This window comes from Mastomys coucha, unplaced genomic scaffold (assembly GCF_008632895.1).
Source record: "Mastomys coucha isolate ucsf_1 unplaced genomic scaffold, UCSF_Mcou_1 pScaffold6, whole genome shotgun sequence".
Lineage (NCBI taxonomy): Eukaryota > Metazoa > Chordata > Mammalia > Rodentia > Muridae > Mastomys > Mastomys coucha.
In genome coordinates this window covers 26,493,878-26,511,787 of record NW_022196912.1, presented here as the reverse complement: position 1 = coordinate 26,511,787, position 17,910 = coordinate 26,493,878, and the positions used below count along the sequence as shown (strand labels likewise).

Genomic DNA, 17,910 nt, shown 5'->3' with positions numbered 1-17,910 from the left:
TAAGATTCTATCACTAATTACAGAAATCTAAGAAGCAATCCACCATGGTAAAAAAAAAAAAAACAACAGAATCAGGAGAAATTTAAGATGATGGCTGTGTGGTTTGACTGAGAATGCCCACATAGGCTCCTATATTTGAATGCTTGATCATTAGGGAGTGACACTACTTGGGAGGGATTAGGAGGTGTGGCCTTGCTGGAGTGGGTGTGGTCTTGTTGGAGGAACCATGTCACTGGGGGTAAGCTTTGAGGTTTCAAGGGCCCAGATGCCCTAGTTGTTCTTTTCTTCTTGATGCCTGTGGCTGTAGAACTCTCAGCTCTACTCTAGCACTGTATCTGCCTGCATGCTACCATGTTTCCTGCCATGCTAATAATGGACTAAACCTCTGAAACTGTAAGCATGTCCCAATTCAGTATCTTTTTTATAAGAGTTGTTGTGGTCATGATGTCTCTTCATAACAACAGAACACTGACTAAGACAATCGTCAATAGTCTCTCTCCTCAAAGGTTGTGGTCCTTGGCTCTTCTTGACACCTGGCAACTCTCCCTACTGTGCCAGAGCTCTGAGGTCTTAGCTCCCACATTACATCCTCTAGATGTGTTTATCCCTCTTTCCTGTCTGTCTGTCCGTCCGTCCGTCTATCCATCCATCCATCTATATCTGTCTTTGTCTGTGTGTATATGCACTTGCATGTCAGGTTGCTCACTGCTCATTTGCATGTGGAGGCTAGAGGTCGACATCAGGTGCCTTCCTCTGTCACTCTCCACAGCATTTTTTAGACAAGCTCTCTCACCGAACCTGCAGACTGCTATTCATGGATAGTCAGAGAGCCCCTGGGCCTCCTGCCTCTGTCCTGGACAGCCCTAGGGTTAGAGATGTATACTACCACACCTGGCTTTTATATAGGTACTAGTGATCCAAATTTAGGTCCTCATGCTTGTGCAATAAGAACTTTACCCAGTGAGTCATCTTCCTAGCTTCTTAAATTTTCTTCCACCAGAGCTAAGGAGATAGCTCGGTGGGTAAGAGCATCTGTTGTTCTTGCAAAGGACACAGGTTTGCCTCTACATGTGGCCTACAATGTCCATAAGTCCAACCCCAAGGGATTCAACAGCCTCTTCTGACGTCCAAGAGCACCAGGAAGTACATGGTACACAGATGTACACAAGAGTGTAGAATATATAATTAATATATATATTATACACATATAATAAGAGAAGCACAAATTATCTTCTACCAACTCCTTTTCTCTGTTTTTGTCTAATACCAATCCTCTCTAAATGCTACCCTGGGCCCTCTCCCTTTCTTCCTGACTCTTTCTTTACAGTTCAGCACCATCGACCACATGCATCAGTTCAACTGTAACAACCAAGATCAATCTGCTGCCTTCAGTGTCTGGACCTGTTCTTCTAGGAGCAGCAGACTTAACTGCACCAAAGCAGCCTTCGCATGGGGAAGTCAGTGATGAGCAGCATTCAGGTCTCTGAGCCAGGTGGGCTGAAAGCCCCATGTCCACGTCTGCTATCTGCCTGTCTGTCTCTTGTCTCCTCTCAGCAGATTCACAGTCCTGTGGGTCACGTCTGCTCTGTCTGTCACTTCCCTTCCACGCACAGTGCAATACTGCCTTCACACACTGCTGCGGCCTTCCATGTTGTCCTCCCAGCACCATGACATACCATACTTGTCTTTGTACAGCCATGGCTCAAAATCGCCACCCCCCCCCCATTGTTTCCTTACCCCTAAGCCCTCTGAAAGTTCAACCTCATTTAAATAGGGTTATAAGGCTGGGTTTTTGTCTTTTGGGGGGGTGTGGGGGGCTGCGGGTTCATGACTGTTTTAATACATAACCTTGGCTGTCCTGGTATCCACTATGCAGATCAGGCTATCCTCAAACTCAAGAGAAATCTGCCTGCTTCTGCCTTCAGAGCGGTGGAATTAAAGGTGTGTGCCACTACCTTGCCAAAGCTGCTTCTTTTGTTTTTTGTTTTTAAAGAATTTATTTATTTATTTCATATATGTGAGTACACTATCACTATCTTCAGACACACCAGAAGAGAGCATCAGATCCCATGACAGATGGTTGTGAGCCACCATGTGGTTGCTGGGAATTAAACTCAGGACCTCTGGAAGAGTAGTCAGTGCTCTTAACCACTGAGCCATCTCTCCAGCCCCAGAGCTGCTTCTTAAAAAAAAAAAAGAGAGACTTAAAATTTGTAAATATTTATTTGTGAGTGTGTGTGTGTGTGTGTGTATGTGTATGAGGGGGGTGTAAGAAGGGTGTTGGATGCTCTGGATGTAGAGCCACCTAACTAACATGGGCAGAAACTCCACCGTGGCCTGCTCCAAGGGCAGCAAGTGCTCTTTAACCGCTGAGCCATCTCCCCAGCCCTCCCTTTGGGGTTCTTGTGTTGAATCTTTCAAGTGTTAGGCTACATTTTGTATGTGGTTTCTCCTGTCCCATTTCTCACCATCAAACCTTGCAAAACAGAAGAGGCAGGAAACTCTTTGGCCTCCAAACCATCACAGCTGTGATACTAGTCTCTATTTCTTTTCTCTCCTCCAACCTCACCCTTACCTTCTCTATTTTTGTTTTTGTTTGTTTTGGAGATAGGGTGTTCTTTTAGCCCAGGCTGGCCTCAAAGACTCCATTTTAGCTGTTGATGACTTGCACTCCTGATCCTACTGACTCACACCTGAGTACTGGGATTACCGCATGCACCATCATGCTTGGCTGCTGTTTGTGCTTGTAGCACACTCCTGTCGCTTGCTGCCATTTTCACAGCTGGCAGCACATCCAGCACACTAAGGTCAGGGATCTGGATGTATCTATTCCGGGCTGAATGGATGTCTACAGAGGACAAAAGCAGAGGCCAAAGGGGAGGTGAATTTCACTGCAGGTCATGTCTTCAGAGTGTGTGTGTGTGTGTGTGTCTGTGTGTCTGTGTGTCTGTGTGCGTGCATGTGTGATAAATCAAAGCAAGCTCAACAGCTATTGCAAGAGACTCAAATTCAGGTCTAAGCTCAGCAAGGAGCTACCTACATAGTCTTGGGTAAGTTGTTTTATTACCCCCGCCTTAGTTTTCTTACCTGTAGAACAAAAAGGTCAAAACAGATGCCTCAGTTGACCCCTACAGCTCCATTACTCTAGTCTTCCAAAACAGCTCCCGACTACTGGCAGGAGACTCACCACATTCCAAGTTTAGTAGGAAGCTAAGGGAAAGGCTGAGACAGCTTTTAATGTAATACTACAGAGGAGTCAGAAAGTTCCTACGAGGGCATCTAATGGAGACTGCATGTTCTTCAATGGAAGAGAGGCTGCACTGACCCTGGCAAGGCCCTGGGAAAACCTGTCTAGGGGACTGGTAAGAGCGGAAGCTTCATTGGGGGATGGGGAAGCTGGGGATTGTGGGATGGCTGTGAATGTTCATGACATTTATGTGAGCTTGGGGTTTAGAAAGAAGAGAGTGGCTTTGGTCTTGTCAAAAAAGAAGGTTTGCACCACAGACAGCAACTACAAGACACAAGAAGAGAGCTCAGACTATGTGACTGAAGAGGTGCCTGTAAGGAGTTTCTATTAATTAATACTTCTATTTTCGCAAACTTCTGAAAAACACCTAAAGCATTTTTAGATTGCACTAAAAGGAGTCAAATTTAGAACAGGGGAGCAGAGACTCGGCAGTCAGACATATCTAGAATGATGTATTAGGACTCAGTGAGCATCAGTTAACCAGGGACACCCACAAAGATTCAATCTGTCTCCTCAAAAGCAAGGCCAGAACATGCCGAAGACACATGGAAGGCGGCCACAAGGAGATACTGCTGGCTGACAGCTCGAGCTTGGACAGCGTTAGCTCACAAATCTGTCACTTGGCTCCCTGTTCTCCAGACTCTACTACACTCCCCCCTGCATAATTCTTAGCACACCGCAGCCTCTCAGTTTGAACGCCATGTCCCTCAGTAGGACTTTCTGACCCTGGGAGACGTTGAATCATGGTATTGAATGAGCCAGCATTTGCCACTGGCTCAAGGAATACTTCCCTAACATACTTTCACACCACAAGGACATGGGACTGTGTGTTTCCAGTGTGTAGCACAGAAACTGACACATAGCTAGCCATGACTGGCAGATGACCACTGTGTTTAGTAGTATACTGACCATTGGCAGCTTTTAGCTTTCCAATGAGATGATCTTTGTGTAATTCAAGATCTGCATTAGTATTTCTGATATTCAGAACACCTATGTCAGACTTAGAATCAAACACACCTCTGTGCCTTTTTCACTGACCATCGGCTCTGCTTAGGAAATTGATTACACCTGTCATAAGCTTCACATATAGAAGGGAATTGTTTTACCTCCTATCTTAGTGTATTCACAAAGTAGAAAAGTATGCAACCATAAAAGGTCCCTCTAGAAAGATGGGAGCAGCCATACATTCCTGTACACTTTGCTAAGAACAGGTAAAAATCCTGGACATTATGTATAAAGTATGAGTTCTAAAACCTCTGAAGGGTAGATGAGCTAAGGTCCTTGGACCCAGAGGAATGATGGGCTAGTGAGTTTTGGGATTCTTCTGCGAAGACCTGGAGGAGAAGTGTCCCTAAGTGCCTAGAGAATGGCATGAGGTACAGGCAGAAGCCTGTGGGAAGCCGAGTCTCACTAGTAAAGGACACTGTGAAGACGCCGTGAGCAAACAGAAGGCTTCAGGCCAGACACCTATGGGAGTGTGGGGCGGGGAGGATGTCTCCTGCCCTAGTCAAGACTGGAAACTTTATCCCTGTATTCGAGGCCAGCCTGGTCTACAGAGTGAGTTCCAGGACAGCCAGGGCTATACAGAGAAACCTTGTCTCGAAGAAAAAAAAAAAAAAAAAAAAAAAAGACTGGAAACTTTAGAAGTGAAATATGACCGTGGAAATAAAAAGCTTAGTGATTGAGGTCAACAGCTAAATGGAGGAGACAGGAGAAAAATCAGTGAATGGGGGACTGGCTGTAGGAGGCACAGAGGACCTTGTGCTCACAGACAAGCACTAGGGAATCTGGAAATGTTAAAAACACAGGGTTGTACCTTTAAAGGCTGGGAGTGGACCTGTCAACAGCCTGGTGACCTTTGTAGTCTCTGTGCAGCTGAGACCCCACGGAGCCTTCCTCCAGACCCCTTTTGTGAGTTTGCTCTCAGTCAACCTATAGAACTCATCGTTATGGACAGTGTCACATACTTTACAAAGGATTCTGATGTACTCATGCAGTCTGCATTCAGCTCACTCTGTACTTTATTGTGTACAAAGGATTGAGCTAATTATTACCAGGAAAGTTTTTTACCGACTGTGCTGTGCTTAAATAAAGCTAAAATAAACTACTCAGGGTCAGATTCCTGAAGTTTCAACACTGGCTATTAAGTCATGCTGAAATGACCCGCCTTCTCGCCTCCTGCGGACTGCTGCTCTGTTGCCTGTGGTGGTCACAGAGACCCTCACAGCCAGCCAGGCAGCACTTCCTGCCAAGCTTGATGACCTTTGTCCAATTCCCAAAAGCCACATGGTAGAAGGAGACACACACACACACACACACACAGCATGGCATACATATGCCCACATATATACACATAAATAATGTAATTTTAAAAAAATCAGTGTAACAACAAAAATCACCTAATCTGAGAGGGATGTGTGTCTGTGTGTGTGTGTGTGTGTGTGTGTGTGAGTGTGTCTGTGTATGTGTGTATGTGTCTGTGTGTGTCTGTGTGTGACTGTGTGTCTATGTATGTGTGTATGTGTGTGTGTGTGTATGTGTGTGTATGCGTGTGTGTGTGTGTATGTGTGTATGTGTGTGTGTCTGTGTGTGTGTGTGTGTGTGTATTTGTACCTGGGGTGGGGGAGATGTGAGGGAGGACTGGAACACAGGACTATGGCTGAATGAACAGGGACTTATAGACCTATTAGACTAAAAGATCAGTCAGAAGAACAGTGGTGCTGAGAAATGCAATGAAGAACAAGAAGCATGGGGGCTGCAGCTCCAGCAAGGTGGGAGTCTGAGACGGGGGACTGAGAATCTGGGTATGAGGCCAGCCTAGGCAACACAGCCAGTCCTGCCTCTGAAGAGAGAATGGCCGAACGTCTGGAAGGGCTCAGGGTCATAGCTTACAGATTCAAGAAGCTATGGAAGCACAAACAGCAAACACCATTCCCCTCCCCATCCACTGACCTGACTGAAAATGACATCGTGCCGGTGTGTGCAGACACCTGAGGCAACGCTGAGGAGAGAATCCACAGCACTTTCGGCACAGAAGAGTCTGCAATTGGTAACTCAGGCTCTACCTCAAGAACCCAGAACAAAGAGCCAAACAATGCCAGAGCAAATAGGAAGAATAACAACAATAAGGACAAACGTGAAGTGGCCAAGCCAGCAAAGAGTCACCAACAGGGACTGCGCACTCATCTAGGGACTGCCACACAGATGAGCACACACCTAGCAGGGCTGCTTATTCCTGGGAGGCAGCGTGGCTGGGAAGTGACAGGAAAGGCCACACTAGACCCTGCTGTGAAAGAGTGACCTTGCAGAGCTGCTACATCCATGCCAGCCTGTGATCACTGGCTCCTCGCACTCTGGGCTGAGGTATGAGGTAAAAGGCCAGCACCCTCTTACGGTGCAAATGGCTGATAAATTCAAATGTTTGAAAGTTTCCATCCCTATTCCAAGAAAGTCTAAGTGATCAAGGAATATCCACTAACTTGAGGCTCAGAGGCAAGCCACTAATGTGAGCTAACCTTGAGAGATGATCTGAATACTGTCATCTGAATTAGCTCCCCACTGTCTCCAGTGTCAATATTGGACTTAAGTTTTCTTTCTTTCCATTTGTTTGTTTTGTCTGTTTTGTTTTTTGAGACAGTGCTTCTGTATAGCCCAGGCTGTACTGGAACTTACCTTGCAGATGAGGCTGGTGTGCATCACCATTGCCCAGGTTTTTAAGTTTTCTTTTCTTTCTTTCTTTCTTTTTTTTTTTGTTTTTTGCTTTTTGTTTTTTGCTTTTTGTTTTGTTTTGTTTTGTTTTTTGAGACATGGTTTCTCTGTAGCCCTGGCTGGCCAGAACTCATTCTGTAGACCAGACTGTTCTCAGACTCACAGAGCTCCATCTGCCTCTGCGCCTTGAACCCTGGGATAGCAGTGCTCACCACTGCCCAGCTTTTTTGCTTTTGTTTTCTGGTGGATTTAAGTTTCCTAAAAAGGCTTTCTTACCTCAAAGAAGAAGGGATGTCCAGCCATGTCAAAGATGTTAACTTTGATTTCTCTGTCTCTGACTTGGACCCTGAAATATTCAGATGGAAACAATCTCAAAGGTTGTGTTTCTGCACTGACATTTATGGATTTCAAAAGGAAACAGGAGTGACATTTCCAGAGGTTTCTTCATCCTCTTCTTAACTCCAGATAATCTTTACAAAAGGAAGCAGCAAGATGGCCAGCAAACCCCCTCATTGTTTGGAACACATAAGGCCTGAGTAAACACCCACCTTCCACCTCAGATACTGCAGTGCACAGCCCTGAACCAACAATTCCCTCCCCCATTACTAAAGGATCATCCTGCTGAGCACGCAATGGCGGTGGGGGTCATAAGACCCTCATTTGAGTTTCTAGCTGCTCTCTGACACCTGCTGCATGTAACTCTGCCTTAGTTGCACATGGCCTTGGGGAAGAGCTAGAGTACACCATTGAGGGTCGGGGGTGCCATCTATGCAGCTATGGGGAAGCTCTCATCCCAGCTGGGTAAAGACTTTCTGGTGCCAGCCTTTGTGAGAGGAGCACCCACACCATAGGTGACCCCTCACCTATGTAAGCTAAATAAACTGTTGGTTCCCTAGGTGGAATCTTGCCTTGGTTAGTCATGGAGACCTTGAGAGGAGGGGTAAACATTCTTTATGTCTTCCTTGGGAGGGAATTTCAGAATACTCATCATGGGATAATCACATTTAAAAAAATTAGTAATAAACAGAATAGCCTATTGAATAAGTCCAATTCACTCTGACTCAACAAACAAACAAACAAATAAGTCACAATTCTATGGCATTATATAGCAATTTCCATTTGTTAGATAAGGTGTGAGTAAAGTTGCCTTGAATAGAAAGCCCTACCACATCAGTGAAGAACTCTTATGCTCTGAAGTAGAAATCAGGAAAGAAAAAGTAGAAAAAAATGTGGATTTCAAATGAAGAACTTTGTAACTTTCAGTCAAAAGCTATAAACTTCACACTTAAGAGAACATTGTACAAAAACATCTCCTGCTGCTTTCAATTGAAAATGGTGATAGAATTTATATAGAACTCTTAGGTTCTACTTTGCCACAGATTTGAACTGCTTTAATATAGTCTAGGACATATGTGAACCTGACCCTGCCCTTCATACAACTGACATTCTGCTATAGATATACCTCACCAAGTTTATCTACCTTCTTAAATATTGCCTTCATATTCTGATATGAAAATTTTTACCTCTAAGTATATCAATATTTATTGAACAGTCACCAGGGAGAAGCACTGTACCTGGCCTTTGGAGAAAACATACAAAAATCCCTATTTACAGGACCTACTTGGGATGCAGGACATAAAGAAATAAACCTTGACTGACCAGGAAATTTCCTCCCTGCTGGCTAGCTTACATATACCAGAGACGGTATGCAGGATGCTGGAGGAGAAAGGAGATTGTGATCTCCCTTAGTGGTGGAACCTACATGCTGCAATGCCAACCTGCCTGGCAAGATATGTCCACTGGTTTAACAGTGGCATGGCAGTTATGAGGTATGGTGGTTTGAATAGGAAAGGCCCCCAGAGACTCATGTGTTTGAATGTTTGGTCCTAGGGAGTGGCACTATTAGGAGGTGTAGACTTATTGGAGGAGATGTGGCCTTGTTAGAGGAGGTATGCCACTGTTGAGGGGAGCTTTGGGGTCTTAAATGCTCAAGCTGCACCCAGTGTGAAACACATCTAGTCTCCTCCTGGCTGCCTTCAGATCAAGGCTCCTCCAGCACCATGTCTGCCTGTACATTGCCATACTTCCTGCCATGATGATAATGGACTAAACCTCTGAAACTAAGCCAGCCCCAATTAAATGTTTGCCTTTATTAGCGTTGCCTTGGTCATGGTGTCTCTTCCCAACAATAAAACTCTAAGACATGAAGGTAACTTTAGGATTGATTATATATGAGGTCTGGGAAGATACATACAAGAGCGGGTAACTCTTCTTGTTCTTTTGCTCAACAGTCATTCTATCAAACTGCCTCTCAATATTTATGTTTAAACCTGTAGACTTGTGTTGCTCTCAACTTTGGTCAGAGAAGCTTCAGCAATGAGTAATTAACCAGAAACTGGTCAAAGTGTCAAGTATAAATGACTATCAATGCTTAATTATGAATGATCATCTCTTCCAGCCTTGACCAAGACAGGGAACACCAAGCAAGAAGTGACAAAAAGAATGGAAGAGCTGGCAAGGGGGAAGAGAGCTGTGGCCTGCTGACTCTGGCTATGGCAGGGCTGATGTAGCACCTGGGGTTACCTGGACAAGACCAGATCAAGTCAGTCAAACTTCCAGCATGGATTAAGAGCCCCCATGGCCCCACCCTTGGCCAAGAGCTGCTGGCAGTTGATGGCTACTGAGGGAAGAAGAGTGACTATGTCTGGGGATGTGACCACCGGTAGGTTGCCCATGTGAGTGGACGGCCTCACACCCATGCAGAGATGGAGGGAATGGTGGTGGATATAATCCAAATACATGATACAAATGCATAAAAGAATGAATAAAAATAATAGCAAAAAAGATACCCCTTTCTCAAAGTCAGGGATATTAAACATACACAAATTATACACACTCTAGCAAGCACCACAGACAATATCGGAAACTCTAGCATGCGTGTCACTTACAAAGGCCCTCCCTGGTAAAGAGGTGCTCAGAGGCTGAAGGCGTGAGAGTCCAGGTTTAAGCAAAGTGCTCTGTGTCCTCATCATACTCTTTGGTGGTGCTTTTCTTGCTGCTTTCTCTCCATCCACTCCTGATTCACTTCCAAGCAAACTCCCAGTGATCCCCAACTTCACTCTTCTCAGATCTACTTGCTGGATTCCAACAAGCTCTCAAGATCAAAAGCCAACAAAAGACAAAACAGCCTAAAACCACACTTGCTGGTCAGACCTGCTTACACAGACATCTGTCCTAAGATGCTCCAGCTGCCAGTTAGGCTTTGTGTTGGCCTCCTCATCGCTGCCAAGCCTACATCTAAAACCAAGTCTGGCCTGGCAGGCACCTCACACACTGGCTGGCTGACAGGATGGCACCACATACCTGAAAAAGTCCCTTAGTCCTGTCTTCTCCAATTCATCTTCAGAGCCTCTGCCAGTGTAACCCATGCACAGGCTATCTTAGGACACAGTCTGAGCATCTGTGTAACGCACAGGCCAGAGGAACAATATACTTACTTCGTGACTCCATAGTCAATCCCGATGGTTGCCAGGTATTTAGACACAAATCTCTTCTCACAGTAGCGCTTTATAATGCAGCTCTAGAAAGTCAAAAGTGCATGTGTTTAGTAATACACACTGGAAAGCTGTTGGAAATAAGCACATTTCTTCACTAGGCTTCCTCAGTCACTCCAGTGAAAATGGAAAAGTTTTCAAATGCAACAACTTGCTGAAGTGGCAGTAGATGCCCAGAGAAACAGAAGTGTCAAGAGATGGAGGCCAGCCTCAACCATGTGAGACCCTGACTCAAAACTAAAACAACCCCCTAAAAGACAAGAAAAAAACAAAAACCATAACATACCTGAAGCAAATATAAAAAATGAGACTTTTATTTCTTTGTTTTAAGAGGGTTCCTGGCTGGCCTGGGACTTGTTATGTAGATCAGGCTGGCCTCAAACATCTCTCTGCCTCCCTAGAACTAGAATTAAAGGCACATGCCACCAACTAGGCCACAAGTGATGATTTTAAAGGAAAAAATTTAACTCCTACCTTCATACTAAATATGGATGTGTTTTCAGTTGTATTACCTACCGCTGTGATCTTGTCTTCTGCAGATCTTTCCCAGTCTTACACATTCAACACCATTAAAGTATCCACATCTAGCCCTGACTCCCTCCTAGAGATCCACGTCTAAGCATCTACCAGGTGACCTTGCCTACGTCTAGCTCTGTTAGTGAAAAGGGATCAAAATATTAAAGTCATATTTGATTCACAGCCTAAGTCCTCAAGTCTACATTATAATTATCTTTAGTACCAATATCCAAAAGCAAAAATCCAGATGAATAAAATATATTACATCTCCATAATGGAATACATTTCTATGATATGAAGAACATACTGATATATGCCACAGCAAAGATGCACCTTATACAAATTATACTAAGTAAAAGAAGCCTGTAGTAAAAGATCATGTAGTAACATGGCTCTATTCGCATGAAATAGCTGAAACAGGCAAGTCCATAGAGGCAGGAAGTAGGCTAATGGTTAGGGGAAATAAGGAGAGCCTGTTAATTGCTGGGGGTTTTGCCCTCCAGAGGATGATGAAAATCTTCTACAACTTATCATGGTAATGGTTTCATAACTGTGAATGAAATGAAAATCAGTGAAGTATATTTTTGAAATAAGTGAATTCTATGTTAATTATATCACATGAAGGCTTTTATTTTAAACATTTTAAATATTTTATTTCATTTTAACTGTCTATATGTGTGTATGTCTGTAGATATATTCACATGTGAATGCAAGTGTCAGTAAGAATACAAAAGAGGGTATCAAATCCCTTAAGAGTTGTGACACCCAACCAATTGACGCAGTTGTTAGCACTGAACGCTGGTCCAATACAGAGGTGCAAGAGTAGCAAGTGCTTCTAATTGCTAAGCTATCTCTCAGCCTGCATTAAATAATTCAATAATTAATTCAATAATTAAATAATTCAAGATTTTTTTAAATTTTTTTTTTTCGAGATAGGGTCTCTCTGTATAGCCCTGGCTGTCCTGGAACTCACTTTGTAGACCAGGCTGACCTTGAACTCAGAAATCTACCTGTCTCCTCCTCCCAAGTGCTGGGATTAAAGGCGTGCGCCACCCCTGCCTGGCAATTCAAGAATGTTTATGGTTTTTAATCTTTGAAGATGAAAAAAGTTATTATTAATATTTTCCCCTCCAATTTGATATTGTGTGTGTGTGTGTGTGTATGTGTGTGTGTGTGTGTGTGTGTGTGTGTATGCACATGCACCCTGTATCAGAGGACAACTTTTGGAAACTGATTCTCTCCTAGCACGGGTTCTAGAACTGAACTCTAGGCTCAGGGCACTAGGCTTATATAGTAAGTTTTTACACCAGCTCACCCTCAACCCAAGGGCTTATTCCTTTTGTCTGTGGGCAAGTTGAGATTTCTCCTTGCTCCTTGTCTATATTCAATTCAGCTTCTTGAACTGACAGTCAATGTGCCCCAAAGTCCCATGCCAATTTTCAAAGTCTCCTAGGATCTGAAATTACCTAACATACTCATTCATCATTGACCTTGTGTCTCTTTTTATATACTATGTTAATATATACTATTTGGTAGCATATTTTTAAATAGTTGTGAATAAAATTGTGTCTAAAGCTTCATTTAATGTATTAAGCACATTTCTCAAAACTGTCCAACATTTACCTACATAGAAAGCCAAAATTTAGGTAGAAAAGGGAGTTTTAATTAAGTGCACAGGTATCATTTTTCAGTGGCTATCCATCATCCTTTTTGAGACAAGGTCCTTCGGGGACCTGAGGCTTGCTGATCAGGTGAGGCTACTTGGTCAGTGGGTCTGGGGACCCAACAGTCTGTGCTTGCCTAGCACTGGGATTAGCAGCTTTCTGCAGAGGTTCTAGGTACAGAACTGCTCTCCGTGCTTGCACAGCACCAACTCATCTATACCCAACTCTCTCTGCTTTTTAGAACAGAGCTGGAAAATAGTTAATAGTCAGTAAATGTTAATCTTCAGCGAACATTCAGTTAACACATTCACGAAGGTACATATGTAGAACGGGAGCATGCTAAATAGTAAAACACCAATAAACGTTTACTGAGCATCTTCTAGTGCAGGACACTGGTTTATATAGTATGTAAACTCCCCCCATTAGAAGTCTTCTGCATTTGGTTTAGTGAAGACTCCGCTTCTGATCCCTTCCCGGTCACTGTCTGCCGACCTTGGGAATTCTTAACCAACAGCTTCCACACGTTTAGGGTAGAAAACGAGTAATAGGGATCTAAATTAATTTTGGAAAGGCCTCAGGTCACCCTTCCCTTCCCATCTGAAAGAAAGTTTAATAGCTAATAAGCAGCAGATGGAACACTCGGAAAGATGGTATTAAAAAAAAAAAAAAAAGGCTTCTTCAAGAAAAATGGACGTGACAGTATGAGAAATTAAAAATGCAAGATCCTGGGTGGTCAGTGCAAGTCCCCTGAAACACACTGGGATGTTATGCTCTGGTGATGGGAATATAGACTCCCAGGCTGTGGAGGGCTACCTTTTTCGGAATCTAACACCTCACTGGCATCTCTTTATAAACAGCAAGGTTGGCAACAATTCTCCCCAACCCGCAGGTCCTGGACCTCTCTCCCGGGAAAACAGATAGGGTATGTAAACTGATCATCCGACACTAGAACCTAAGCCTTCAAATTACAATCAAAGACCAGAGGCCACCCCAGACACCTTCTTAGGGGCAGTGACGTCAGTAAAGAGTCGTAGCCCAAAGGTCAAAAAGGTCAAGACAGTTTTCCTCTGAAGGCCGCAAGCTCCCGCGAGCTCGGGATGCGAAGCACACAGAGAGGAGGCGGAGCTTCAGGCTGTTGAGTGACGGCTCTCCAAGCCAATGGGTATGTCGCTCTGGCACGCGGAGGTCCTGCCCCTCGCAGCGCGCGGTACTCACTTTCCCCACTTCGGCGTTGCCCATGGAGATGACTTTGATGCGGAGGGACTTAGCGGGCTCCTTCCGCTTCGGCACGTTAGACTCCATCGCCCTCGCTCTGTCGGGGCCGTGGGTTGTGGTGTCCTTATGCACCAGTCAGCCCGTCCGTCAGGCCTCCTCGCCCAATGACGAAGCCGCTGCGCTCGACACCGCCCCGGCTCCGCGGCTCGCCATCCCCGCCGCTGCCTGGCCGCGGACGGACGCGGGCGGTTGGGAAGCGGCGAGCCGCGGAGGGCGAGCGGAGTCTCGCGATGACAGCGCGCCGTGACGTCACCGCGGGGCCCGGGGTCCTGTTGGGCCAGTGCGGCCTGGGCGCAGGTGATTGGGGTTCCTTCTCCTGACTCCAGGGTTGGTCTGCACTTAGTGGCAGAACTATCGTGGCTGTCACGGGAAGTTTTTGTGTAAGGCCCAGCCACGCCAGAGGCTTTTTTTTCTGGAATCTTCGCCGATGGGTGCCTCTGCGGCCATCCTCCTCTCCATCAATACAGTGACTCCTCAGTTTCTGCAGAATACTGATCCCAGGATCACAGTGGATTCTGCAGATGCCCCAGTCACCTAAAAGATGGTGTCTGGGCAAACGCTTTAATCCTGGCACTCAGGAGGCAGAGGCAGGCGGATCTCTACGAGTTCAAGGCCAGATGGGGCTACATTGTGCAATCCTGTTTCAAATAAATATATAAAAACCTTTATGTATAAATGGTATATGTATAAAAATCTTTATGTGACTTATGCACATCCTCAGCCTAGCCTACTTATGTCACCTCCACATTGTTTGTCCCATTGTCTTAGGGCTACTGTTGCTGTGAAGAAACACCATAACCAAAGCAACCTGGGGAGCGTTTAACTTGGCTTACACATCTTACATATCATCAAAAGAAATTAGGAAAGGAACTCAGATAGGAAAGGAACCTGGAGGCAGGAGCTGACCCAGAGGCTGTGGAAGAGTACTGCTTAGGGACTTGCTCCTCATGGATTGTTCAGTCTGTATTCTTATAGAAGTGAGTTTTCTTGGCTTCCACCCCAAACCCAGCATAGCCATCATTTACAAGGTAAATGCTAGTACAATGTAAATGTCATTACTATGTAAATAGTTGTTATTCTATATTGTTGCCCTCTAGGGAATAATCACACACAAAAAAGTACCTGTTTAATACATAATCACCGCTCCCCTGATTATTCTTAATGAACTGTTGCTTCAGTCTGCAGACAACCTGCAAAGGCAGGGGCCCCTTGTTCATCTAAGAAGGTAGCAACAGATGAGAAGAGACAATCTGACCCTGGTTCTGGAAAAGAACCTTGAACAAGACTCTTTCCTGGTTAAAAACCAGAACTGCCTTTTGGAGAGGAGGTGTATGTGTGTGTGTGTGTGTGTGTGTGTGTGTGTGTGTGTGTGTGTGTGATAATTTCCCCTCTCTAGTATAGATCTAATGGCCCCCATCCTCAGGAAGAAAGCTCAGGGGGGGTAGTTCTAAAGGTGTGTCCAGCTCTGTGAAGGTGTGGGAAGCTGCCGACATCCAGGCTTAACCTAGAATCTTGTTCTCTTTTTCCTTACCTGACAAGATAAGGTAGAATCATAAATTCTGTGTAACTTGTTATTATAGAAAGCAACTGTTTGAATGAAAGTCAGTCTGACAGACACACTACTCTTTTAGTCAGTAATTTCAGTTACAGATGTAAACAGAGCTTGACAAATGATTATCTAATGCCCTGGAGAAAGATGGCTGACAATTTCTCAGTAATCACAAGGTGAAGGTTTCTGTTCCCACAGTGCTTTAAACAACTTAAACCAAGTCTGAGAAGACAGGGTGAAGTCTGGAGTCATCAGTACTTACTTTAAGTCAGTTTCAAGCATGTCTAATTTAAAATACTAAATGCTTTTTTGGGAAAAAAAAAAGAATCTTTTCCAATAATTAGCATAACAATGTAATATGTGGCCATGGGAAATACTGTAGGAGATGGTCAGCTGCTGGGTTTCGGCACCATCTGATCTATTACTTCTCAGCTACTGGTGAAATGAGCCAATTCTAACCAGATTAGAATATGTTAAAGGCAGGGTCATTGGGAAGCTGCTCTCAGGCAGGCAAGTTCTCTGGCCCCAACAAAGGAGGCCAGGGAAGTCACCATAAAGAGAGAAGGGGGAGGGGTAAGAAAAAGAGAGGAAGGGCACCTGGGCAGGGGGGTGTGGGGAGAGCCAGCACAAAACATCTGGATTATATAGGGAAGAGCCACTAGTTAGCCCTGATCTTAGGCTGGAAAGTTCAAGATTCAGGGCAGGATGTGCCAGGTAAACACTGATGGGAAAACCTGAAGGCCAGGTCTGCTTTGATATATAAAATATGCACCTCAGTCCCTTGAACCCTGACCAAGCAGGTATAAGTAATAAATGAGCTAGGCATGGTGGCACAAATGTTTAGGCAGGCAGATGTCTATGGGTTTGAGACTGGCCTGGTCTCTGTCAAGTTCCTGGCCAGTCAGGGATACAGAATGAGACCTTGTCCCCAAAAAGAATGACTGGTACTGGGTGTGGTGGCAAGGGTCTTTAGTGGTAGCATTTAGAAGGCAGAGGTAAGTGGATCTCTGTGAGTTCAAGGCCAGCTTGGTCTCTATATATAGTGAGTTCTGGACAGCCAGAGCTGCATGGCTATCACCTTCTTTACAAAAGCTTGTAGCTATCTGCAAGTATGCCTTTAATCCTCAGACATTTAAAAATGTTTAAATACACATTTTATGTAGCTAAAGATTTAGCATTCATTTTTAAAATTATTTTAAAATAGTTTAATGAAGGAAAGCTCTAGGAACAACACAAAAAATAAACTTTACAAATCTTTCTAGAGCCGTCATTTGCTATAAAGGTTGTGTTCACTATTTGTACATATATGCACACACATTTTCTCAGTCATTTGAAATTAGTTTCCAAACTTTTTAATCCGTAAATACTTCAAAATGTATGTCGAAGAACAGGAACTTTATCTTGCATAACAATATTACATGTATCAAAATCAGGCAATCTGGAACCAGCAAGATGCCAAAGTGGGCTAAGGTGCCTGCTGCTAAATCTAAGCTCAATCCCCAGGCCCCACACGGTAGGAGGAGAGAACCAGCTCCCACAAGTAACCCTCTGACCCCCACACAGGCTCTGTGGCATAGGTGCACACATGACGCAGGTGCACACAAAATAAAAGGTAAAAGGATTTTTTTTAAATCAGAAATACAACATTTAAACAGCACTGTTCTATGGCCCATGATTCACAAACTACACTGAGATCTCCACAGTCCCACAGCGAGTTCACAGGCAGATATCTGCAGGGTTCTAAATTTTAAAGGCATACAAAATGAATCATGACTGCAAAAATACAGCTTGGTGCTGTTTGCAATTCTAACAACAGATGGCGCCACATCGCTTGTCTATGCCATATCAGAGTTGAATTTTAGGTAGCTGTGATTTTTTTTTCTTTTACAATTTATTCATTTATTTTATGTATATGAGCACACACTGTAACTGTACAGATAGTTGTGAGCCTTCATCTGGTTGTTGGGAATTGACTTTTTAGGATCTCTGCTCGCTCCTGTCAACCCCACTCTCTCTAGTCACCCCGCTTACTCCCGTAGACCCTGCTTGCTCAGTCCAGCCCAAAGATATATTATTATAATTAAGGACACTGTAGCTGTCTTCAGACACACCAGAAGAGGACGTCAAATCTCATTATGGGTGTTTGTGAGCCACTATGTGGTTGCTGGGATTTGAACCCAGGACCTTTGAAAGAGCAGTCGGTGCTCTTACCCGCTGAGCCATCTCACCAGCCCCTGGTAGCTGTGATTTTAAAAAGGGACTAGGAACACAATCTGATAGTTTGTTTGAGACTCACACTTGTATTTGAATGGCTACTAAATTATTAAAGTATAGGTATTTAATGAGAGAGTCATTTGCACCTGAGTATATCTTTGAGCCAGTACACTGTGTGTGTGT

General features: G+C 44.3%; 1 protein-coding gene across 1 annotated transcript in view; it reads right to left on the bottom strand.

The window, feature by feature from the left end:
• The window catches only part of Dnajc27 (DnaJ heat shock protein family (Hsp40) member C27), a 26,124-nt gene extending 11,938 nt beyond the window's left edge, over nucleotides 1–14,186 (bottom strand). Inside the window, exons 1-3 of the mRNA XM_031356259.1 lie at nucleotides 13,905–14,186; nucleotides 10,453–10,535; nucleotides 7,232–7,301 (exon numbers count right to left, since the gene is read on the bottom strand). Of these exons, the coding sequence (XP_031212119.1) occupies nucleotides 7,232–7,301; nucleotides 10,453–10,535; nucleotides 13,905–13,991 (240 nt within the window). The 5' untranslated portion in view covers nucleotides 13,992–14,186. The remainder of the gene's footprint in view (nucleotides 1–7,231; nucleotides 7,302–10,452; nucleotides 10,536–13,904) is intronic.
• Nucleotides 14,187–17,910: the final 3,724 nt, after the last annotated feature.